We start from the raw sequence: 23,910 nt of genomic DNA, 5'->3' as shown, positions 1-23,910 counted from the left end.
TAGTCTAAGCAGCCAAAACATGAATCCAGACAAAACACAAATGAAAAGCGAATACAGGCAATTAAAATGTGTTTATTTCAAGTTATTTCAAGCGCTTCAGCAGTCAGTGTAAATCGATCATCCTGATGCCCTCAGACACACAGACCCACATAAAACAATACTGCAAACAGAAAGAAACGACTGAACGAACCTTCACTCTGATGCAAACGATTGACTTTTTGCTTCAAAAATCTAAATTATAAGACAAAAAACAAACAAAACAAAACCATAAAAATAATAAAAAGGCATAATGGCCAAATACTGATGACAGTCATTGACAATTAAATAATAATCTTATTCAATCTGCACCAAAAAAAAAAAAGATAATCAAATAAAAAGATAAAAAGGACATTTTGTGTCGTTTTGTTCTGAGTTTGTGAATTGATCACATTGGCACACAATGATTATAAATGTCTGAAATGCACAAAACTGCAGTGAGACGCGTGTGAAACTACAGTCTGTCCCGTCACACTACGATTGTCAGTTGCTAAATAAGGATTTCTGCAAACAAATGCAACACTTAATGTTTTGTAATGAGATATGAAAAATGAGGACACACGCGTTTGGATGATTTGAGTGTAGTCAGCTCTCAGAAAGTAAATCTCATGAAAGATGTCAGAACACGTTCAGGTTATATTTCACAAGATACATCAAATAAAACCTGTTCATTTGCATTGTGGCATTATTTTCATGCAAACACAGCACCTAGGTTAATCCGAAAAAGGAAATATTAATTGCGAAGTATTTCTACATCATGTATGTGTTGCACTGCCTTCAACTCATGCTGATTTTAATAAAATTACAGAGAATCAAAACCATTCAGAGGTAAATCCAAACGCATTACGTTATTGAATTTTTTTTGCGTTATTACAGTGAGAATCCAGGCGTAAGATGTGCTTAACCGTGATTAAAATACTGTCGAGTTGCAAAAAAAAAAAAAAACAGGCTTCATTCAGCTTAAGCAAAACAATTAAACACTTGTTTTTCTTCAAATGTGGTCGGTGTGACCCGGACGCATTTTCATGAGATTCACCCCAGAACACACAGACGCACAAACATAACAGCGTCCCTCCATCTGTCGACGTTCCTCAGTGACAGACGGGTCCGAAGCAAACGCAAATCGAGCGGGTCTGGTCCTCCTGCGTGCACGTCTGTATTAAAGGTTTATCAAAATGAGGTCATTATTCATTATAGAAAAAACTGCTAGACGATCATTAAAACCCTGCCGGGTCGACATGTCAGTTTCCCCGTCTCTTTCTCTCTCTCGTCCTGTGTCTGTGTGTGTGTGTGTGTGTAGTGAGGTTGCGAGAGACAGACGGGTTCAGGCACTGGGTGTGAGGCAGTGTGTGCAGGACTGTGGCGCCCCCTGTCTCTGCGTCTGCAGCTGCACCGTGCAGTGTGTCACGCCGTGTGACACCGTCAGCAGCCGCCGTGCGTTTGACTGCACTTCCTCCCAGTTACCCACAATCCCCGGCGCTAAACACACAGCAGAGGCAGATACATTAGTCCAATATCATGATGTTAACTCATCTCAGCATGGTGTTAAACAACCTGCAATTACATGCATCAGCGATACATACATCCACTGTTGGGGAAAGTTACTTTTAAAATTAGTGCATTATAATATTGTGTTACATAGTTACTTTTAATGGAAAGTAATGCATTACATTACTTTTGTGTTACTATTTGTCACCTGGGCTGGGTTTGCTTATTTGTTTTTTAATAACAAAAAACGTTATATGTGAGCAACAAGTAACTGGCATTACATATTTGTGCTACATACATGTGCTACAAGTGCTACTTTACTAGTTACTTGAAAAGGTAATTTGATTATGTAATGTAAATTGCTGTGTTACATTATGTAACTCATATAATGCGTTACGCCCAACACTGTGTATTTCGAGAAGGAAGAAGAATTCATTAAACAGTTCATCATGAGTTCATAAACTGGTAACGGCAGTTTGAATACTTGTGTAAGGAAGCTGTTTTAGAGTCAAAAATATGGAATATTCAGGATGTGGTGAAACACAAAATACAGCAGTCACTAGAGTTGTCATTCTGCCCTTATTGTTTGCGATCAAAGACTCACCAAGCTGCAGGTGAACGATGGCTGCGGTTTTATCGGCCGTCAGAGCCCAGAGCTTCAGCTCCTCCACACACTCCACATGCTGCAGCTTCAGCAGATCAGCTCTGATATTAGACACGTCCACATGACGCGGAACACCTGAAACAAGCAAACACTCGTCACTGTATGACACTTGATACACTCAACACACACACCGAAATTACAGACAGACAGACGGACGGATGGACACACAGAGAGGCAGATGGACGGACGGACAGACAGTCAAACAGATGGACAGACGAACAGAGATGGAAGGACAGATGGACAGTCAGAGAGACAAGGCAGACAGACAGACAGACAGATGGAAAAATGGACAGACGGACAGAGAGACATACAGACAAACAAACAGACAATCAGACGGATGGACGGACAGAGACAGATGGGCAGATGAACAGAGACAAACAGATGGATGGACGGACAGGGATAGACGGACAAACGGACAGACAGATGGACAGACGAACAGTCAGACAAATGGACAGACAGACGGATGGACGGACAGAGATAGACAGATGGACAGTCAGTCAGACAGACAAAGAGACGGATGGATGGACAGAGACAGACAGACAGGTGGATGGATGGACAAACAGACAGACGGAAGGACAGATGGATGGACAGACAGACGGACAGAGAGACAGACTGATGGATGGACAGATGGAGAGACACACAGACAAACGGATGGATGGACCGAGACAGATGGAGAGACTGATGGATGGACAGAGAGACAGACAGATGGACGGACGGACAGACAGACAGACAGACAGACAGATGGATGGACAAACAGACAGAGAGACGGATGGATGGATGTACAGACGGATGGACAAACCGACAGATGGACGGACAGACAGATGGATGGACAGACAAACAGGCGGAGGGATGGATGGACAGAGATAGACAGATGGACAGAAAGACAGATGGAAGGACGAACAGACAGACAGATGGACAGGTGTCTCACCCTCCAGCAGAATGATGCCAGTGTCTCTGATGATCTGGAATGTGCTGAACAGCACCAACACGGAGAACAAGTATGTACAAATGGGATCGGCCAGCTTATACTCCGGCTGACACACACACACACAAACAAGCATGTTATTATCGTCATAAAGTAATTTCAGACATGTGACAGACTATATCAGCTCAACAGGTCGTACCTTAAACCTGACGATGTACGCAGCGATGAGCACACCGACACTCTGAACCAGATCACCCAGAGCGTGGATGAAGGCCGCTCGCACCGCCAGACTGCCGTGACCCCGCTGACCCTGAGTCTGGCCCTGAGCCTGAGCCTGACCCCGCCCCCGCCCCGGTGACCCGTGAGAGTGGGTGTGGCCGTGTGAATGAAGATGGCCCGACTGGTTGAGGAGGAAGCCCATCCTACACAAACACACACACTGATTGAACACAAGAGCGACTCATCCTGAGGAGTGAACGATGAGCAGCTCCTCTGGACTTTCAACCCGAACAACAGTGCTTTATGAGCCACAGCAATAAGGTCAGATGATTCAAACAGATAGAAGGCGGTCAGATGAGCAGCTCAAACCTCCATCAGGACACTTCTGAATCATTCTAGACCAGTTCTGCTGGGTTTTTCAGTGACTAATCACAGTACTAGACTGAGTAACTATAACCAACCCTGAGGAGTGTCCTCCTATGTATGAGGATCCATTTGTGCCATAAAGAGTGGACTGACTGGTGCTATACATCGATCCCTATCTACAGTTTATGTACTTCATGTCATCATCTGTCATTCTGGAAGCTTTCTGTCATTTATGGAAGGCTGTGTTTGGATTCTGTTACGTCTACACAGAAAAGAAGCAGATCTGTTCACAGATGCCTTTCCAGAACACATCTAAGGATCAAAACTCGCACGCACATTCCTGACCCTAAATAAGAATAAGTTACAACATTTCAAGAAGAAATAAATGGTTTAAAAATTTTTCAAGCAATTAAAAAAAAACAAAAAAACAAATGTGGGTCAAATTGACCCCAACACAACAGGATTTTGATGGAGTTTTATCAGAAAAATTGAAATCAGTACCTTCAGTTGTGAAACTGTGTGATCAGAGAATAAAGCAGCCTTGTTCCAAAACTTTACGATCGGAATTTGACAAAATAAAGTGTCTTCAGTGAATAAAAGAGGATGTCATTCACCTGATTAAAATAAAAATTAACCACGTTTTTCCATAAAAGAGAAACTTTTTCAGGATTATTTAAAATCCTGAAAGCAAGCTTTGGAAAGAGACTGAACAAGACGACAGTAAGGACGACAGGACAAGATGACATACAGAACATACAGAACCAAAAAGAACCTTTTACATCGTAATCTTCTTGCATTCTTTCACCTTTTTTCAATGTAATTTTAGGAGCTCATTTCTGCCACGGGATAAAAAATTAAGGTAATTGTGAATTTTTCTCTCACAGCTTACACCTCAACTCTTGTTTTCGCAGTTCTGTTCTCACAATTTTGCAATTTTTTTTTTCTCAGAATTGTGTCAGAATTACAAGATAAAAGTCAGAATGACCTTTTTAAGTTTTTTAGTTTATGGCAAAAACAAAACAGGATTATCAGAAGTAAACTGTCAGTTTATATCTTGCAATTCTGACTTGTTTTCACAGAATTTCAAGTTTATTTCTTGCAACCCTGTTTCTATCTTGCAATTTTGCCTGTTTTCACAATTCTGAGTTTATACTTTGCAATTCTCTTTTTTTTTAATCAGAATTGCTTGAGAATTCTAAGATAAATTCTAAGAAGTCGCCCTTAGCTTTGCTTTTTATTTTGTGGCAGAAACACAACAGAATTGCAAGACAAACTTTACATCTCACAATTCTGAAAATTTATTCTCAACTTTGAGTTTATTTCTTGCGATTCTGACTTTTTTATCTCAGAATTGTCCTGCAGCACGTAAGCGTGCACGTGACGTGTTTCGGACTCACAGCAGGTTGACGGCGACTCCCACCGCGGCTGTGATCAGCATCACGTCTCCGTCGATGGTGAAGTCCTGATGGATGGTTCTCTGCACGGCCTCGTTCACCAGCACGCCCGCCAGGATGTAGATGAGCAGCACGCTGATGCCCGCGGACAGAACCTCTGAACACACACAAAGACACCGGTGAGACATCACGGACGCCGCAGAGACGCGACGAGACGTGGCGAGACGGTTACCGAGCCGATGGAGGCCGAAGGTGAATCTGTAGGTCGGCGGTTTGGCCGAGAGCCAGAGCGCCAGCAGCGACACCGCGATCCCGATGAGATCCGTCAGCATGTGCAGCGCGTCCGTCATGATGGCCAGACTGTTGGCCACGTATCCACCTGAAACACACAGACAGCACTGACACGACCGAACGACAGACGGGCCGCCGCACGCGCTCACCGACGCGCCGCCGCTCACCTATCAGCTCGCCCACCATGAACAGGAAGTAGAGCAGCGCGGCGAAGCCCAGCTTCCTCATCACCTTCCTGCGCTTGTCGCGCTCCCTGGTTCTGCGGCATCCGTCGCAGGGGTCCGCCGTGGCCCCGGGGCTCCCCAGACTGGACGAGGAGCCCAGCAGAGAGTCGTCGTCGTCCGCCACCAGCGTGCTGACCGCCGTCCCGTTGCGAGCGGCCGCCGGGAGCTCGTCCGTCTCTCCGGACACCACCACCTTCAGCTGGCTGAACCTGGGCGGATCGTCGTCCTCCAGCTCGTCGGAGAAGTCGAAGGCCGCCGTGTCGCTGAGGTGCCAGCTGTCCGTCCGCCTGCGGAACGCCGACCTCACGCGACCCATCAGCCCCGCGCCAGACATCTGTGAGGAAACTCTAGTGACAGAACAGCATCAACGTGTCCGGCTGACCGCTGCTCTCATGGGGCATCACTCTAGGTTACCTGAAACACACACACACACACACACACACACACACACACACACACACACACACACACACACACACACACACACATACATACACACACACACATACATACACACACACACACACACACACACACATACATACACACATACATACACACACACACACACACACACACACACACACACACACACACACACACACACACACACACACACACACACACACACCTGGTTAGGGCACCAGGGAGAGTTTCATAGGTCACCAACAGCGTCTGATGATCGACAGTGACGCTGATGTGGATCTGAACGGACTGTCAGTCATGCTAGCGGCTAACGGTCAGTTTGTTTACACTCAAAACTCAACGAAAACACGCCGGTTTATCAACAAACGAGCACCAACCTTCCGAAACTCTGCCGTTTGCTGGTTCCGTCCATTGTGCTGTGTGTTCAGGCGGATCTCGGAGTGTGTGAGTGTGTGTGAGTGTGTTTAGCGTTAGCACTTCCACTCTGCGCTCGTCCCAGATCTGCTGCACTTCCGTCTGACAGACAGCAGGGCGCGCGCACGTTAGAACGTCACATTCATGTACAAAATTAACATAGAACTGTTATTTACGTCATGTTCATTTGTTCGTTTGCGAAAACAAATAACTGTTTTTTTGTTTGTTTGTTTGTTTACAATTTTCAAAAATTATGTTTTTTCATTGTCCATTCAATTTCTGTATTTCTGTATGTGTATTGGAAGCCAGGTTTACTATGGTTTTTAATTTAAACTAAAACTCTAAAAATACATTTTATTATTTGAAATACAATAAATGTTAATTTATATATAATAATATTTAGAAAAAAATTACTTGTTTTACTTCATCTAGCTTCCACGGCAACATTTCACATTCTCATGTAGTTTATGTTACTGTAGTCAAATAATTAAAACTAAAACTGAAATAAAAATGATTAAAAACTATATAGACTTTTTTTTTTTTAAATAAAACCTAATAAAAATGTCAAAAATGCACAAGAAAATTACTAACACTTTAACTAAAATTAACACCAAAGCAGAAAAAATAACAAAATGTAATTCAAAACATTAACAAAAACTTTACAGCACCTCAGTGATAACAAAATAACACTACCAAGAAGAAATTATTATATTATATTATATGTGACCTGAACCACAAAACCAGTCTAAAGTAGCACGGGTATATTTGTAGCAATAACCAACAATACATTGTATTGGTCAAAATTATTGATTTTATGCCAAAAATCATTAGGATATTAAGTAAAGATCATGTTCCATGAAGATATTTTGTACATTTTCTACCGTAAATATATCAGACTTAATTTTTGATTAGTAATATGCATTGCTAAGAACTTCATTTGGACAATTTTAAAGGCGATTTTCTCAATAATTTATTTATTTATTTTTCAGATTCCAGATTTTCAAGTAGTTGTATCTCAGCCAAATATTGTCCTTAACAAATCATACATCAATGGAAAGCTTATTTATTCAGCTTTCAGAAGATGTATAAACCACATATTGTATTATATGTAACTGTACAATCGTTCGTCCAATCGGAGGCGTCGCTCGGCGGCACGTGACCAGCGGCGGAAGTGCGCTCAGAGTGGCGGCGCGTCGCGCTCGTGTATGCGCGGTTGGTCACATGAGCGCCGGTCACATGATGTTTGTGAGCTGCGGCTCCTGGAAACATTTTCATTATCACATTCATCATACGGGAAATAAAAGCGAGGGTTCGTGTGCACCGCCGCAGATGTGATCGCGGAAGGACAGAATCTGAAAGTGTTTGTGTTTCTGGAGCTGCTGCTGAATGAGAGGAGGAGGAGGAGGAGGATGATGGACAGACAGGAGGAGGAAGATGAAGAGGAGACAGGTGAGCACAATCACTACATTCACTGATCACAGACACTTTACACTGGCGCAGGAAATGGATTCTTGGATTTATATAATGAATACTGTAAAACAGGGCTGATCAACCCTGTTCCTGCAGAGTTCAGCTCCAACCCTGATCAAACACACCTGAACCAGCTCATCAGGACCTGAAGGAGCACTTGATCATTACAGACAGGTGTGTTTGATCAGGGTTGGAGCTGAACTCTGCAGGAACAGGGTTGATCAGCCCTGATCTAATGCTTTGATCTCATTTATTTGCTTATATTTTCCGACCTTAAATGCTAGTTAGTGAATAAAAACCCATTTTTGTTGACTGAAGTGAGGCGGCTGACATAATAGTTGGTGAGCTTTACTTTTTTTAAAAATACAGAATTGTACCCATAATTTGATTTTTAAATCGAAATATTATTGTTTTTAGTATTTATTTTGTTTTATTGTTTTTGTTTTTATTTTTTTTTCTTCTGTATTTTTGTATGCATGATAGTATAATATTGAATATTTGATTTGAATTTAAGTGCATGTATAATGTTAACTTATAGTACGGCTGTACATACACAAATAGTTTGTAAGCTTTAAAAAGTAGTTATTTGATATTTTTGTACTCAACTTTGGCTTATTCAGATTTTTTTAGTGCTGTCAAACGATTAATCGCAATTAATCACATCCAAAATAAAAGTTTTTGTTTACATAATATGTGTGTGTATACTGTGTATATTTATTGTTTATACATACATGCATGCATATATTTAAAAAAAATGTTATGTTTATATATTCAAAATGTTTATATATAATATCAATTATATGAATATAAATATATACATGTAAGTGCATAAAAATATTTTCAAAATATATACTGTATGTTTGTGTATTTATATATACATAATAAATATACACAGTACACATAAATGATGTAAACCCAGTTTTTTTATTTTGGATGTGATTAACTGCGATTAATCGTTTGACAGCACTAATAAAATCAGAATAAGCCAAAGTTGAGTACAAAAATATCAAATAACTACTTTTTAAAGCTTACAAACTATGTGTGTATGTACAGCCGTACAAGTTAACATTATACATGCACTTAAATTCACATCAAATATTCAATATTATACTATCATGCATACAAAAATACAGAAGAAAAAAAAATAAAACAAAAACAATAAAACAAAATAATAAATGAATAAATAATAAAAACAATAATATTTCAACTTAAATATGAAATTATGGCTTCAATTCTGCATTTAAAAAAAAAATGTAACGCTCACCAACTATTATTATTATGTCAGCCGCCTCATTTCAGTCAACAAAAAATAACTTTTATTTTAGATGTGATTAATTGCAATCAATTGTTTGACAGTACTCATTTTTATATTTTTATATAAAATATAATGTCATTTTTTTTTTAAATATATATTTAATGTTTTTTTTTTTTTACCTTTTATTTTTCCCGTGCATGCGTGTGCAGTGTGTCGTGTGATGGAGGACATCATGTGTGTGGATGAACAGACGGTTCAGCGTCTGACAGACGGGTTTCTGTCTCACTATCTGCCGGAGCTGAGTTCCTCCAAACGAGCGCTGCAGGAGCTGACGTACGACTCTCGCACACATCACACCGTATGATCCTGGAGATACCGCTTCCCATAATGCATTGTGCTTGACCTGACACTCTATATCCTGACAGTAAAATCAGTATTCAGTAAATGAGCACATTTATTTAATCAGACTGAGGGGGAAAAAAACTTTTCGCAAAAGAAACTGGGATTGAGAATACTGTCGTAATCTTTCGTTTTGTCTTCCAGACAAAATCAAGTGATTCTGCTGGATACGCTGGAGCAGGAAGTCACGAAGTTCCGCGAGTGCAACGCCACGGTTGATCTGAACGCGCTGGTGAGTTTCAGTCGCGTGTTTCGTCATAAAAACCTCCTGTCGTCGTCGTCAGACTCACAGCGGATGTGTTTCAGTTCACAGAGGCCAAAGTTTATCACAGCAAACTGGTGAACATTCGCAAAGAAATGATCGTCCTGCACGACAAGACCACCAGACTGAAGGTTTGAGCGTCACAACACAAACACAGCTTCATCATCCACACTGTTCATGTTTTATCCTGGGTTAGTGAGGATTGACCTTTCACACTGATAAGAGCACTTCAACTTTAATAAACTGGTTGTTTACACTCAGGACATGTTTAAGAAACCATTCACCCAAAAATGTGCTCATTCTCCGGCCGTCCAAGCTGTAGATGTGTTTGTTTGTTCAGCACATTTGTAGAAATGTGTCATTCCATCACTGTCTCACCAATGGATCCTCTGCGGTGAATGGGTGCCGTCAGAATGAGAGTCCAAACAGCTGATAAAAACATCACAATAATACACAACAACTCCAGTCCATCAGTTCACATCTTGAGAAGACAAAACCTCAAACAAATCCATCATTAAGACGTTTTTAACTAAAATATGAGTCCATAATCCATAATAACACTTCCTCCAGTGAAAAATGGTTTGGTCCGAATTGGGAGAGAAATCTGCACAGATCAAGCACCGTTTACAAGCCAAAACAGTTCATAACTTTAACACTTTTGTCCTCCCAAGATTATTGTGGATTATTGTGATGTTTTTATCAGCTGTTTGGACTCTCATTCTGACGGCACCCATTCACCGCAGAAGATCCATTGGTGAGACAGTGATGCAATGACACATTTCTACAAATCTGATGAAGGGGCAAACTCCTGTTGTTCCTGTGTTTTCTGTTGATGTCGTGCAGAAGCGAGCGCTGAAGCTGCAGCAGCACAAGCAGAAGGAGGATCTGGAGCGCGAGCAGCAGAGAGAGAGAGAGCTGGAGCGAGAGAGACGCCTCATCGCCAAACCCGCCAAACGCAGCGACGCTGAACCGCACTGAGCGCGCTCAGATACACGGCTCCGCCCGCTGCCCAGAGACTCCGCCCCTAACGTCTGTAAAGCAATCAGAGAAACGCACCGATGTGCAGAAACACAGCGCTCTTCGTCACAATCACGCGCGCGTCACACCTCAGAGGAAACGCCATGAACTCGCTGGTGACTTTATCAGGACTAAATGTCATAAAGATGTTTCTCATGTTTCATCACATACGTTTCTGTTCAGATAAATAATAATAATGCATTAATAAAACTCTAAAGAAAGCGTTTGTGTTCGTCATCATCGTGAAAGAAAATCAGTTACCGCTCACAATAACTTCCATTAAACGGTATTACATTAATCAATGCTCTGGTAATATAAACAAATGTGATAAAACAGTCAATAGCTTACAGTAAATATTAATTTAATATCAGTGAATATTAACAGCCCTACATCGTTTATTCATTTTAGTACATGTTAATTTCAACATACTCAAAAGTTGTATCGTTAACTTTAGTTAATGCACACTGAACTAATATTAACCTTAACAAATGCCTTTTTAATTGCAGATGCTAATAAATAAATACTGTAAATAATGCATTGTTTATTGTTATATATACACAACACACACACACACACACACACACACAAATGAAGTACATAATAACAACAATTCATTAATCCAAAACTCTATTCATGCAAAATATAGCAAGCATTTTATTTTTATTTTATTGTTAAAAAATGTTTTTAGTGTTTTTGCTGACAATTTCATTTTGTGTATGTGAAATTTCCCCACATTTGTACAAGAAAAATGAAATTACTATTAGTATTATTATCACTGGAATAATAGTTATTATGAGTGTTTCTGGTGAAGCTGTTTTATGGAGTGAAATCATGCCACAGAATCATTATTATGTTCATGCATCATCATATTTACTTGGCATTTCACATTTATTTTTCCTTGGCAGAGTTATTATAATGAAATAAAACTAAAAACAAATCTAAAAAAACTCAAAACAAAACAAAAAAAAATTACTTCAAATAAACAGAAAACATTTACAGAAAAACATTTAAAAATGAAAAAAGACAAATTCACCTAAAAAATGTAGTTCACCTTGACTCCAGCTGAAATAGCTAAAAATAAAAAACGACAAAAACACAACAAAATTAATCAACTGTAATAAAAAGTAATTCAGAATGTTAATAAAACAATAATAGTATCTCAGTGATACTACATTAATACACACACACACTGTTTGTTGATTTTAATCCAAAACTCTATATTCATGCAAAATACAGCATGAATATATATGTAATATATGTTTTTGCTGACAATTTCATCTTGTTTATGTGAAATTTTCCCACATTTGTACACTACAAATGAAATTACTCTTAGTATTATCAATGAAATAATCACTATTATTAAGATTTATCATTATTAGTTTCTGGTGAAACTGTTTTATGGAGTGAAATCATTGGTCTGACTCAAACTCAATTCCTGGACCACAGCTCCGACTCACACCTGCTTGGAAGTTTCTAGTGATCCTGAAGATGATCTGGATCAGGTGTGTTTGATTAGGGTTGATTAGAGTCCTCCAGGAATTGAGTTTGAGACCAATGCTTCAGTGTGATCTTGAGTCTCAGTTTGAGCTCTGAACTCTAGGTGGCAGCAGAGCATCATGGGACTGAGCCTGTGTGTCGTCAGTGTGTTTATGTGTGGAAAGCTTTAACACAAATGTTCCAGGAGTGGCGTGTCGATGTCATGTGGCAGGTACCGCGGTATTACTGTGTTCTGTTAAACGCGGGCGTGTGTGTGTTAATGAAGCGCAGCCGTTGTAAACATCACTAACACATGCGTGTGAGAGACAGTAGTGCTCTGACACACACAGACGGGCCCGGTTTCCGGAGGTTTGAGGGTGACGCGCCCCTCCTTTCCGCGCGGGCGTTTGGACTCGCGTCTGGATTTAGCTGTTTGGGCCTGAAGGAGAAAAACAAACCCACGGCTCCGGAACCACAGACGCTGAGCACATGTGGAGGTGAGACTGAATCAACGGCGGCGCTCGCGTCTGTCTGCCCCGTCCGCGCTCGCTCGGCTCGGCCTCATAACAGGAAGCGCTGCGGTCAGCAGGTCACGCTCACGTTAGCTCATGGTGAGACGCTGCGGTTTGCTGGCGTTATATAAGGGGGGGGGCGGGCGGGCGGCGGGGGGGTAATTGCTGTGGAATTGGGTGGAACGGCAGGAGTTTGTGTATTAGACACCAAAACCAAATATAGACTCACACTTGTTTCTGCTCGACTGAAGAAACATCTGCTGCCTAAAGGAAAACCTTCAAACACACCGAACTACAACCAAAACACACCAGAACATCACAGTCGCTACAGCGACGACCTCTGACCTCTACAAGACCAGGCTGACCTTACATTCTCATTTCGAAATCACCTGATTGGCTGTTCTCCTACTGACAGTCTCTTTACAGTCCTCATACATACATGTGTGCATATTTGCATCGCATTGATCCCGCCTCTCGCACGTCACGATTGGTCGATTGTGTACAACGGCTGCGCACTATTGGTCAAACTACTTTTCAGTCATTACATCAGGAAAACAAAGCCAAAACCTGGACATTTCAGACCTGTATGGAAAGAAAATGACATATAATCAAACTACGTGGTATAAGATGGTACAGAATCTACATTTGCACATATGCATTTGGCAGTGTGAATTTATTTGCATTGAAGGCAAACATTTGATCAGTTCACACAGAACCTGAATGGGAAATGAACCCATGATCTGCTGTTTGAACACTTGATAATACCGTAAAATGATTATGATGTTCATGCATATTCCAGGGCAGGGTTTTTATGATTAAATAAAGCTAAAAAACAAATCTAAAAAAACTGAAAACATTTTATTACCGGAAGTAAACTGACATTTAAAATATTTAAAATATTTTTTATTTTAAAAATTGTTATTAAAAAATGTATTTTAAAAATTTAAAAGGAAGAATTTACCTAAAAATGTTCACCTTGACTCTGACTAAAAATAAAAACAAATCTTTAAAATAAAGACAATAATAAAAACTAATTCAGAATATCAATAAAACTATAATATATACTAGAATAACACTGCTCCGGGGTACTTCAAGGAACACCATGGTTTTACCACAGTACATGTCTAAAAGCGCAGTGTTTTTAGCCTGTGTTTGTGTTTATAGACTGCGATTGTGATCAGCTCGTCTCACCTGTGGCTCGTCTGTCTCTGTCTTCATTTATCATGAAATATGAGTCAAATTAAACGAGCGCACATGTGCTGCGCTGAAGAATGCCGTGGTTTCACTGTAAAGTAAATGTAGAAATGTGGGTTTTGATGTGGCAACAGCACAAACGTTACAGCAACATCTGATCAAACCAGAAAACCAAACTGTTATTAATATCCACGAGAAGGACAGACAGATGGACGAATGGATGGACAGAGAGACGGACGGACAGACAGACACTGTTGTGAGCTGCAGGCGTGATAGTGATGGCGTTGATGAGGTTTCTGCAGCAGACGGCTGGATTTATTGTCTTGTTTATGCCGTGAGGAGTGTGTGAGTGTGTGTGTTTGTGCGAGTGAACCGCAGTGAGCTGGTTAACCCTGAACCAGAGCCAGACCTGGAGGAGGAGACGAGTTACGCCAGACCTCTATTTATTTGTCAGACTGTCTCCTCCAACCGCGCTTCATTCTGTGCTTGAAAACCTCAGCAAAGTGTATGTTTGTGTTTACTGGATTCATCATTATATTTCAACAGCTCACCAATTAACAGACCTAACGTACTAGATTAATGCTCAACAAACACTACAGATGAAAACAGGTCAATCCCAGGACACTCAGACACCTCATTGTTCTGGATGACGGGTTTTCTGAAACGTTATGTTTAAGTATGTAAGTGAACTATTATGTAACTAAGAATGCAATTTAGTGCATATTTAGTTACATAATAGCTCATTTGCATACTTAAACATAACATTGATTTCCAGAATTGAAATTCTTGTGATTTTGCTAGGGTTAAATGATTTTTGGATTTCTCTTTTTATCCCTCCATAAGTCCGAAAATACTGAAAACAACACGTGTTCACCATGTTTTTACGAGCAGAATGCTGCAGTGTGAATAATTTATGAACAAACCTTCAGAATATAGAAAGGAATAAAACTGTAAAGAGAAGAAACTCTTTAAAGATATGGGTTGGAATTGAAATCTACAGACGCAAATAGATAAAGTGCAATAAAATAACCTTAAATGTGCATTTTCTTTACATTAGTCTGACAGAAGAGGAATGACATGGAAGTAAAATTGAGCCGTGCATGAAACAAACACTGTTTATTTGCAGTGTCTCGCCTCAAAACCTAAACTAGTACCTGGCTGTAGTAAGGCCTTTTATTTGTAGAGTTGAATTATATCATCGCTGGCGTAAATGTGTGTCACAGACGGAGCTCAACACACACACACTCTTATCTGAGCGCTCACACACACGCGCGGCCCCATCCACACGCTACACGCCTGACCTACAGCGCTGAACTCCGTGACCCCTGACGGGCGCGTGTGAAATACGGCACACAGACGCTGAATGTTCAGTGTGTCCTCAACATACGAATGACACACGCGTGCTAAAGGTCAGGGTTATGCTCAATCTGTAATGACATTCTACTATCACACTAGTGTTTCTGGTTAAATGCTTGTCAAATTTTGAGGATAAAATAATGAATCATTCAACAGTTGAAAGACATCTTATTTTAATATAGGCATAATGTTTTGCCTTTATTTTGCCACTTTATAATAACGTGTTTAGTAAAGATATTATACAAGTTTAGTAAAGATGTTTATTCTATGCATTCATTTTAAAAGTAAAGTATTTGCTATTTGTTTCAGTATTCTCTACACACATCAGCATGGATACTTTCATCTGCACCTGCGCAGGTGAACTCAGAGATCAAACGTGTGTCCGGACGGAGACCGCGGCGCGAGGACAAGGACACGCACGCACGCGTGTGACCGACCACAGGCCGCTCAGATAGTGTTGCCAACTTAGCAATTTTGTTGCTAAATTTAGCAACTTTTCAGACGACCCCAGCAACTTCTCCTTCCATAAACCGCTCACAACAAGTTCAGCTCATTTTAAAATGTATTTGGCAACTTTGAACAAGTTTTGACAAGTGACTCAAACAAAAATCTAAATTACACAAAAGGAGAAAATTAAAGAAGCCTATCAGTACACACATCACATGAATTAAGCTGCTATTTAGAATTGTTTATTTTAATAATCATAACAATAATTGAATAATTGTTCATGTATGATACACCTTGTTATAGCTTGCGATTATTGATCAGTCAGTACACTAATAAAAATATCTAGAAAAATGGAAAGATACAAAGCGTAATTTTAAAATGCAGGTAAAAAACCTGTGAAAAATTAATATGGAAAATTCCTTCAAATTAACAGTAGATTGTGCCCTAATTACAGACTTTTCTTGGAATGTAAAACTAAATCACCGCTTAAAACTATGATTGTTCAGAATGTGTAGTTTGACTAGTTTACTAGCTAATAAAAAAATAAAACTGAAATTGTAATCGTTCAAAAGTGTTGTAATTCATGAAATTATTGAACAATAATTCAATTGTGTATTTTAAAAATAGTTATTTTTATTGTAATATTATATTAGCATGATTTTTTTGTTTGTTTGTTTGTTTTTGTTTTCTTTACGAACAAATCTAAACTAACATATTGATGGACAAGAACCAGAAGGGTGTAAGTGACATTTTGACACACACATATGTGTATATATATATATACATACATGTATGTGTGTGTGTGTGTGTGTGTGTGGCAAAAGTACTGTCATCCATGAGTGTACAAATGTTTATTATAAACTATTGAAATCAGTACACAAAGTCTCTGAGATGTCACTGACACCTTTCTGGTTTTCACCCCTCGATATGTAAAATGTATTTTGGACTGAGATTTGATGTAATATCAATTCTGCATCTTGATTACGCAATGACATCACAACATCTATTAGAAACTTTTAGCAACAATTCAACCTTCCTTTACCCCCTGTTACTTCTTTATTGTTGTAATACTTCAGCAACTTCCCCCTGAAAATGAATTGGCAACATTGCGCTCCGAGATCGACAGGAAGTGAGCAAAAACACACACATCAGGAAGTGAAAAACAGATGCTGCATTAATTTCGTTAACGATGTTTAATCTGTTGAACACACAGTGTTAACACAATATACGGTGGAGTAATGAGCAGGAAAATGACTGACACTGTCCAGAGATGAAGACTGACAGAATACAATAAATGAAGGAGCTCAGTGTTTCCTTACGGAATTTTCCTGGACATTTTAGCAGCTCCACACCGGATCTTCCAAACCACCGATCATGACCAAATCTGACGTGAACGAAACTGTTCTGCTCAGTCACTCAGAATCACACTGTCTGAATGTTTAATATTTATCAAAGTTCATTTTATGCAAGTTTAACTGCATTCATTTTCATTCTAAAAGAAATTACTGGCAAAAAAAAAAGTTAAGGTAAGACTTTGCTTAAAGCCTTCAGATATAATGCATAATGAAAGTATTTTAATGCATTGATTATACGCTGTAATGCACCTATAAATACATTGCATGATCTCATGAATAACTGTAACCACAGACAGGCCTGGTTTCACAGACAGGTTTATACCAGAGGTGCTCAAACTCAGTCCTGGAGGGCTGGTTTCCCAATTAAACACACCTGAACCAGCTAATCAACCAGCTCTTACTAGGCATATTAGAAACTTCCCAGCAGGTGTGTTGAGGCAAGTTGGAGCTAAACTCTGCAGGACACCGGCGCTCCAGGACTGAGTTTGGGCACCGCTGCTTTAGACTAACCCAGGATTAGGTCATAGTTCAATTAGGACATTTAAGTAATTTTTATAAGTGTGCCTGCTGGTGTCCATCTGGAGACAAAACAAAGCCACTGATATGTTTTAATTTGAGTTCATGAGTTCAGTTAAACAACATTTTAAATCATGTTGTTTAACATGATTTAATTTCAGGTCTTAAAGTCTCTGCCAATGAGCTGATGATCTGAAACAGGTGTGTTTGATTAAGAAAGCAATGGAAAACATGCAGTGTCGGGGCGTCCAGGAACGTAGTTGGGAACCACTGCATTAAAACACAACAAACTTTCAAATATTATAATGCACTTTAACTTGGGTTACAATTATTTATGATAAGATATAATGTGTTACAATGTACATTATGAATTCCTGTATAATGCATGATGCATAAAGGCTTTAAGTAAAGTAAAAAAGTCAATTTCAGACCCTGACGTCTGTCTGCAGCGAACACAAGGCCACTCTGTGACCTACATTATATTTCTGTATGTGCTGCGGTAAATAAAGCGTTATGTGAATGTGGTCAGTGGGTTTGGAGTGAGTAGAGAGTCTGTGTTTTCGCTCTATTTTAGGTTTATGAACAACACATTCTTCTTACACACTCATTTCAGTGGCTTCATTCACAACCTCCATAATGAGTCGAGCGTCCAAATGCAGAAACCACACTTCAGCTGCCGTTCCAGCCTTTTACTGACCTTCACGTCAGACTGAACCCACGGGTAACGCGTGGGTCACTAAACACTCAAACAATCTCACCCTCGCCGTCAGCGGATGCTTGAGAGTTTATGTTTCTAAAACGCTGAAGTCAGTCAAAGCAGAAACAACTGGAAGGAACCATGATTACAGACACTGCAAAAATGAGAGTTATACAACTAGTTGTGCTGTGGTCAGTCTAGTGATCTAGTAACAGCTGATCTCTGCACAGCACCCATAGAATAGAACTATTACCCTTGGTTTAACAAGTCAGATCACCCAAAGGTGAAAATGTGCTGTGCATTTACTCATCCTCAGGTCATCCAAGATGAAGAAGACTTTTGTTCTCCAGTAACAGTGAAGGAGATTTTTAGCTGAAACTAACAATGTTGGTGATTCATATGCAAGTCAATGGCTGCTGACACTTTGAGACTCAAGAAAATCATATCAGACAACACCAAATGAATCCCCACGGCTTCTGATGATATATTGAGAAATGACGAAGAAACTAAATATTATTTACAACATTATTACCCGCCTCAGTCTCAGACAAACGGGTAAATATGATTCTTTTCTGTGAACTGGTTGTTTCCATGAACTAGTTCATTTATGTAATCACACATAATGTAAGTACGCAATTATATTATTAACGATGTGAAACGTGGATGTTTTTCATGTCTAAAGCATATAAAGTGCATAATCAAGTCTTCATTAGCTCACCTTTTCACATAAACCATGAGAAACCATAAAAACCTTAATTTCTCCTTCATTCAAGTGTTCACACATGCGTACACCATCTTTTATGGTCTGATGGGGAGTAAATGAACAGCAAAATGCCATTTTTGAGTGAACTCTCCCTTTAAGAATATCTCAAGAATGACTGGACTGAAGGTGCTCTGTTAAGATCATCTTCTTGAAGGACCATCAGGTGCAGTCAAATGTTCTCCAGAGGTTAATCAGCTCCTCACAACGTTATGTAACGCATCTGAAGCGTAAGATTACCACGGCTATCAGTCGCGGCAGCTGCAGTGACGCAGCGAGTCGGGACGGTATTTAGCGGTGAGCGTCTGAGAGGATGTGTTTAAGAAAAGAAGTATGACGGAAACCATAATGACAGGTCTGCTCTCGCTGACCGACATAAACACACTGACGGGACGACCGTCTCCCAAAACACGGTCACAGCCTCCGAGAGTGGAGTAAACACAAGGGAATGTGCATGTGTTGTGTTGCCTTAGTTACTGACTCATACAAAACATGTTCTAGTGTACGACACAGTGTTTGATGAGCGGTGGAAATCACCTGCTTTAGTATCGAGTCCAGAAAAATTGCTTATATGACTTTCATGCTGCCACTGGTCAACTATTATGCAATGAAGGGCAGATGAACATATCTCCCTTTGTGCTTTGGAATGACTTTCCATAATTTTTGCATGAATCATCAGTCTTCCTCTATTCCAGGCATGCTCAACCCTGTTCCTGCAGAGTTCTGCTCCAACCCTGAACCAACTAATTAGGATGTGAAGGAGCTCTTGATAATTACAGACAGGTGTTTTGATCAGGATTGGAACTAAACTCTGCAGAAAGGTCGGTCTCCAGGAACAGGGCTGTGCACCCCTGCTCTATTCCCATCAGTCACGCTCATGAGAAACAGTCAACAACAACAACAACAACAACAACAGTGTCGCAGGAGCTTCATTTTATTGGCTTGTGCTTGTAGCTGCAACCATGCTCAGAACATTCTCCCTCCTGATGTTGATACAAACGCAGCTTTATAACAGCTGGATAAGCAATAAATACAGAGGATATAAAAACAGATATAAAAACAACAGCAATTTAGACGCTGTCTGGGCCAGAGTAAAACGCAGGAGTCGACGCGAAGCTGCTTCGTCCTGCGGCGCGTGAACGCTGAAGCCGATCAACAGATCTGCAAACACAGACGTCACATTAAGAACACGACTGAGAATCAACAACACGGTAAACACAAGGAGGTCACGTACACACCTTTGTTCAGGGCAGGTCGTTCTGGATGCTGTTCAGAATGTTTCCGTACACAATGTTGTACAGTTGTTCCTTGGACATGGTTCCATCTAGTTGCACTGCAACAGAAAACACCATTAGAGTCTCGACGACGATCGATCAGCGACAGCTGGAAAAGTTACTTTTAAAAGTAATGCGTTACAATGTTGCAATACGCCCTAAAAAAAAAGTAACCAATTGCATTAGTTACTTTTTGGAAAGTAATGCATTGTTACTTTTGCATTATTGTAAGTTCTTTTAAGTTTGTTTTTACAAATTAAAAAGTCACGCATTACTAGTTACTTGAAAAAGTAATCTGATTACATAACGTTACCCGCAACACTAGTTAGCGGGACATCGAGAGTCGACACTTACCAACATCAACCCCTGAGTCTTCCATGATTTTAGTGTGTTTCACATACATGGGCCAGACGTGTCCGTCGAACAGACCGGGTGGGTCTGGCACAGAATAGTTCCTTGAACTGAAACACAAACAGAGTGAGATCAGACGCGTGCTGAACCTTCATCTGTTCCTTCAAATGCAGCAGACGTCACTCACCTCCTCCTCTTTTTGCATTCTTCGTATGGAATGGAAATAAAGTATCGTTGGTTGAACACATCGATCAAAGGTCTGCGCAAAAGAAGCGACGTTTAGTAAAATCACAAGCCTGATCGGTCAAATCGAACACGTTTGTATGCAGCGCTCACCCGTAGGTGTAGAGCAGAAACCCTTCCACGATCAGGATATGAACGCCTTCGTCCTCATCCTGATTGCGCGGAAGGATCTCCGAGTCCAGAGTGTTGTTGACGCCGTGGGATCGTTCAAACTTGACGGGGTTCTGCTGCCAGGCGTGGATGGTGCTCATCATGGCGTCCATGTCCAGGGCGGTGATGACTGCGGAGGGAAACACGCACACGAGTGAGCGCGAGGGACGCGCGGCGCACCGCCTGACATGCAAAAGCACACGCACCAACCCCCGGATAAGAGCCCGGCTTACCATCGTACTGCTTAAAGCCATCTTCATCAACTTCAATCTCATCTTGGGGCTGAAACATACACCAATGAGATGCACTCCAGAACACTGCGCCCTCCCGCCGCTAAACCCTTAACATCTGACCCCTATGATCAATGTCAAACTCTGCTGTCTGCTTATACTGACCTTGAAGAAGTCATCCTGATGGACCACGCAGCAGTTGGGCAGGTTCTTGATCAGCCTGTCCGTCAGGGTTGTTTTACCACCGTTCGTGACCCTGCGGGGTGGAAAAGCACATGGGTTAAGTTTTTATTTGTTATTTAGACACCATTAACATGAACAACACAGTGCCACAACTTAAATGAAGCGTTCACCCAGAAATTTAAATTCTATTAACAGTTACTCATGGTCAAGCGGACGGTAGCCACTGACTTCCACAGCACGGGCAGAAAAAGATACTGTGGTAACCGTCAACAAAATCTCTTCTTTTGTTTTCACCATAAGCAAAAACTCACACAGGTTTGCAACAACACGAGGGAGTCAATAACAGGGCGAACTAACCCTTCACCGCACATTACACGCTCCCTCTGGAATAAACGCGTAAGGTTAGTAAATAAAGCAGTTACCGTGGCAACCGTAGCGTTCATTAATTAACGGTCATTAATTAACGAATAAACCGCTTCGGAATCTTCCTGTGGCGTTTTTTAAAAACATTCCCGCCTAAACCCGATCCCCAGCCGTTTAAACATCGTCCTGACTGTCATTCTGGCGGGAATTACTGTTACTATGGTGATTTGCTTTCTCCCCTCAAACAAAATTAGAGTGGCGCGCGCAGCACGCGGCCTGCACCGAGCACGCGCTGCACTCTCTCTCTCTCTCGCCCACTCACCCTCCGATTCCAATGATGAACTTCATCTTCAAATCGATTCAGACGCGCGTCAATGTGGGAAAAGTTGTTAGTAACACCGGTAACGGATCGATGACCGTACGAAGGAAAGCGTGAAAAGAGAAGGTTCAAGGAAACGTCAACTACTCGATTCCTCCATGACGCTGAATGAAAGACGGACGATGGCGCTTCCTCGCAATCTTCCACCAAAGAGAAACTCGTGCGCTCGCTGCTGCTCAGACACTACCCGCTGCTGAGCGCTGATTGGCTATATAAACCAGTCCAGCGGAAACCGCCCTCGGCCAATCAGAGCGCACGATCCTCAGCCCGCGTTAGCTCCGCCCCGGTGTGGGCAGGGCTAATGGTATTTTTGTATGGTGTGATGATTCACGATGTTCCTTTGCAATTTAAGGGTGGAATTTTTTAGATATTGTTTAAAAAAAACAAAACAGAAACAAACAAACAAAAAAATCGACAACAACAACTATTTTTAAATCTGATGAATCTCGATTTTCTTCTATATAAATAGTTTATGCTTTTAATTATTTATTGCACATATCTTTTTTTGGAGGAATACATACTGGGGATAAAAGAAAAAAAATAGGGAATGTATTAAAATGTAAGTTATTTTCAGACTTCAATACACCTTCAAAAATAAAACATTTTCATAATGAAGTACTGAAAAATACATTTTGCAATTATCTTAAATGGCCAGTTCTGCCTAAAATGAAGGATATTCATTGAACTTTTTTTGTCCAGTCACACTGCAGTTCTGGCAGGATCTGTACAGCTGCTTAAATACTGATATTATTACTGATATTCCGTGTTGGTTTTGCAGATGCTAAACATTATTGTTACAATAAGTGGAATAACAGTAAACCCTCTATAAATTGTTTTAAAAATGAATGTAAAAGAAACATGTATGAGTCTCTTTCCAGTGGTAAGATTTTGTATATTAATCTATTTATTCCCTTGCACCCCCTGAAATGTTTAAAAATATTTTTGTTTGTAGATATTGTTAAAAAAATTCTAAAAGAGACCATTTGGTTTGTATACTGTGCTCTTAATAAATAAAAACGTTTTAAAAAGTAAAAAAAAAAAAGTTTCTTTTCCATAAAATCTGCAGATATCCTCCATAAAGTGTGTTCAGATTATATATATACAGTAATGTATAATGTTTTCCTGGTGTTTATGTGTTTAAGAGATCACATACACACTTTACAGATATTTTCTTCAGAGCAGAATGATGAAGTTTTTCGTGCGGGACGTGATGATTGAGTGCAGTGAAATGTTCTGAAGGAGTTCAGGGTTTTTTCCGTCACGTCTGATGATGCGTTTATTCCTTACATGGTTTGAACTCGTGCGCATGCGCATCACACACACACACTCCTGTACAAACAGTTAAAATATGCTGAATGGTGCATTATGACTTTGATAAAATCTGAAATCTTTAGTTTAATGCCATCGAGGCGCGTCTTCGTTACTTTTCCGTCTAGATATGTCCAGTCCAGTCACGTCGAGACATGAAAATGAGGGAAAGTTGGAACTTTTTTGATGGCTGTTTATTTACTGTAGTCTCTGAAGGGATGTCAGAGCGAGAGTTTGTGGAAATGTAAAATCATATGAGATCGTGA

At 40.4% G+C, this 23,910-nt stretch overlaps 3 protein-coding genes across 4 annotated transcripts; 1 reads left to right on the top strand and 2 right to left on the bottom strand.

The window, feature by feature from the left end:
• Positions 1-52: 52 nt before the first annotated feature.
• slc30a4 (solute carrier family 30 member 4) lies at positions 53-6,554 on the bottom strand. The gene is made up of 8 exons (XM_051100697.1): positions 6,411-6,554; positions 5,551-6,021; positions 5,325-5,471; positions 5,096-5,249; positions 3,313-3,535; positions 3,117-3,222; positions 2,129-2,263; positions 53-1,515 (listed from the first exon to the last, which is right to left on the bottom strand). Exons 2-8 carry the CDS (start codon positions 5,939-5,941, stop codon positions 1,361-1,363), a joined length of 1,311 nt encoding a protein of 436 aa, XP_050956654.1. The 5' UTR covers positions 5,942-6,021; positions 6,411-6,554; the 3' UTR covers positions 53-1,360.
• A 1,103-nt stretch (positions 6,555-7,657) lies between these two features.
• Positions 7,658-11,134, top strand: bloc1s6 (biogenesis of lysosomal organelles complex-1, subunit 6, pallidin). The gene is made up of 5 exons (XM_051100700.1): positions 7,658-7,896; positions 9,382-9,505; positions 9,716-9,803; positions 9,878-9,964; positions 10,677-11,134. The coding sequence occupies exons 1-5, from the start codon at positions 7,857-7,859 to the stop codon at positions 10,809-10,811; spliced, it is 474 nt and encodes a 157-aa protein (XP_050956657.1). The 5' UTR covers positions 7,658-7,856; the 3' UTR covers positions 10,812-11,134.
• Positions 11,135-20,081: 8,947 nt separating this feature from the next.
• Positions 20,082-22,515, bottom strand: mibp2 (muscle-specific beta 1 integrin binding protein 2). Of its 2 annotated transcripts, XM_051100698.1 has the most exons (8): positions 22,280-22,515; positions 21,577-21,667; positions 21,415-21,463; positions 21,125-21,311; positions 20,976-21,047; positions 20,792-20,898; positions 20,402-20,496; positions 20,082-20,324 (listed from the first exon to the last, which is right to left on the bottom strand). In XM_051100698.1, the coding sequence occupies exons 1-7, from the start codon at positions 22,303-22,305 to the stop codon at positions 20,408-20,410; spliced, it is 621 nt and encodes a 206-aa protein (XP_050956655.1). In that variant the 5' UTR covers positions 22,306-22,515; the 3' UTR covers positions 20,082-20,324; positions 20,402-20,407. The 2 variants fall into 2 exon arrangements, with proteins under 2 accessions (XP_050956655.1, XP_050956656.1); XM_051100699.1 differs by lacking the exons at positions 21,415-21,463; positions 22,280-22,515.
• Positions 22,516-23,910: the final 1,395 nt, after the last annotated feature.

The sequence above is a fragment of the Labeo rohita genome, unplaced genomic scaffold (assembly GCF_022985175.1).
Source record: "Labeo rohita strain BAU-BD-2019 unplaced genomic scaffold, IGBB_LRoh.1.0 scaffold_108, whole genome shotgun sequence".
NCBI lineage: Eukaryota > Metazoa > Chordata > Actinopteri > Cypriniformes > Cyprinidae > Labeo > Labeo rohita.
This window is presented reverse-complemented; position numbering and strand designations above follow the sequence as displayed.

Bases quoted from the DNA above. Each gene is read 5' to 3' on its own strand.
- slc30a4 (XM_051100697.1), bottom strand. From the start codon at position 5,941: ATGTCTGGCGCGGGGCTGATGGGTCGCGTGAGGTCGGCGTTCCGCAGG. The intron at 5,250-5,324 runs GTAACCGTCTCG...GTGTGTGTTCAG, and splicing joins CTTCGGCCTCCATCGGCTCG to AGGTTCTGTCCGCGGGCATC. The intron at 2,264-3,116 runs GTGAGACACCTG...TGCTTGTTTCAG, and splicing joins TGGCATCATTCTGCTGGAGG to GTGTTCCGCGTCATGTGGAC.
- bloc1s6 (XM_051100700.1), top strand. From the start codon at position 7,857: ATGATGGACAGACAGGAGGAGGAAGATGAAGAGGAGACAG. The intron at 9,506-9,715 runs GTACGACTCTCG...TTTGTCTTCCAG, and splicing joins CGAGCGCTGCAGGAGCTGAC to ACAAAATCAAGTGATTCTGC. The intron at 9,804-9,877 runs GTGAGTTTCAGT...GATGTGTTTCAG, and splicing joins CGGTTGATCTGAACGCGCTG to TTCACAGAGGCCAAAGTTTA.
- mibp2 (XM_051100698.1), bottom strand. From the start codon at position 22,305: ATGAAGTTCATCATTGGAATCGGAGG. The intron at 21,312-21,414 runs GTAAGCCGGGCT...TTCCCTCCGCAG, and splicing joins TGGCTTTAAGCAGTACGATG to TCATCACCGCCCTGGACATG. The intron at 20,497-20,791 runs GTAAGTGTCGAC...TTTCTGTTGCAG, and splicing joins AGACTCAGGGGTTGATGTTG to TGCAACTAGATGGAACCATG.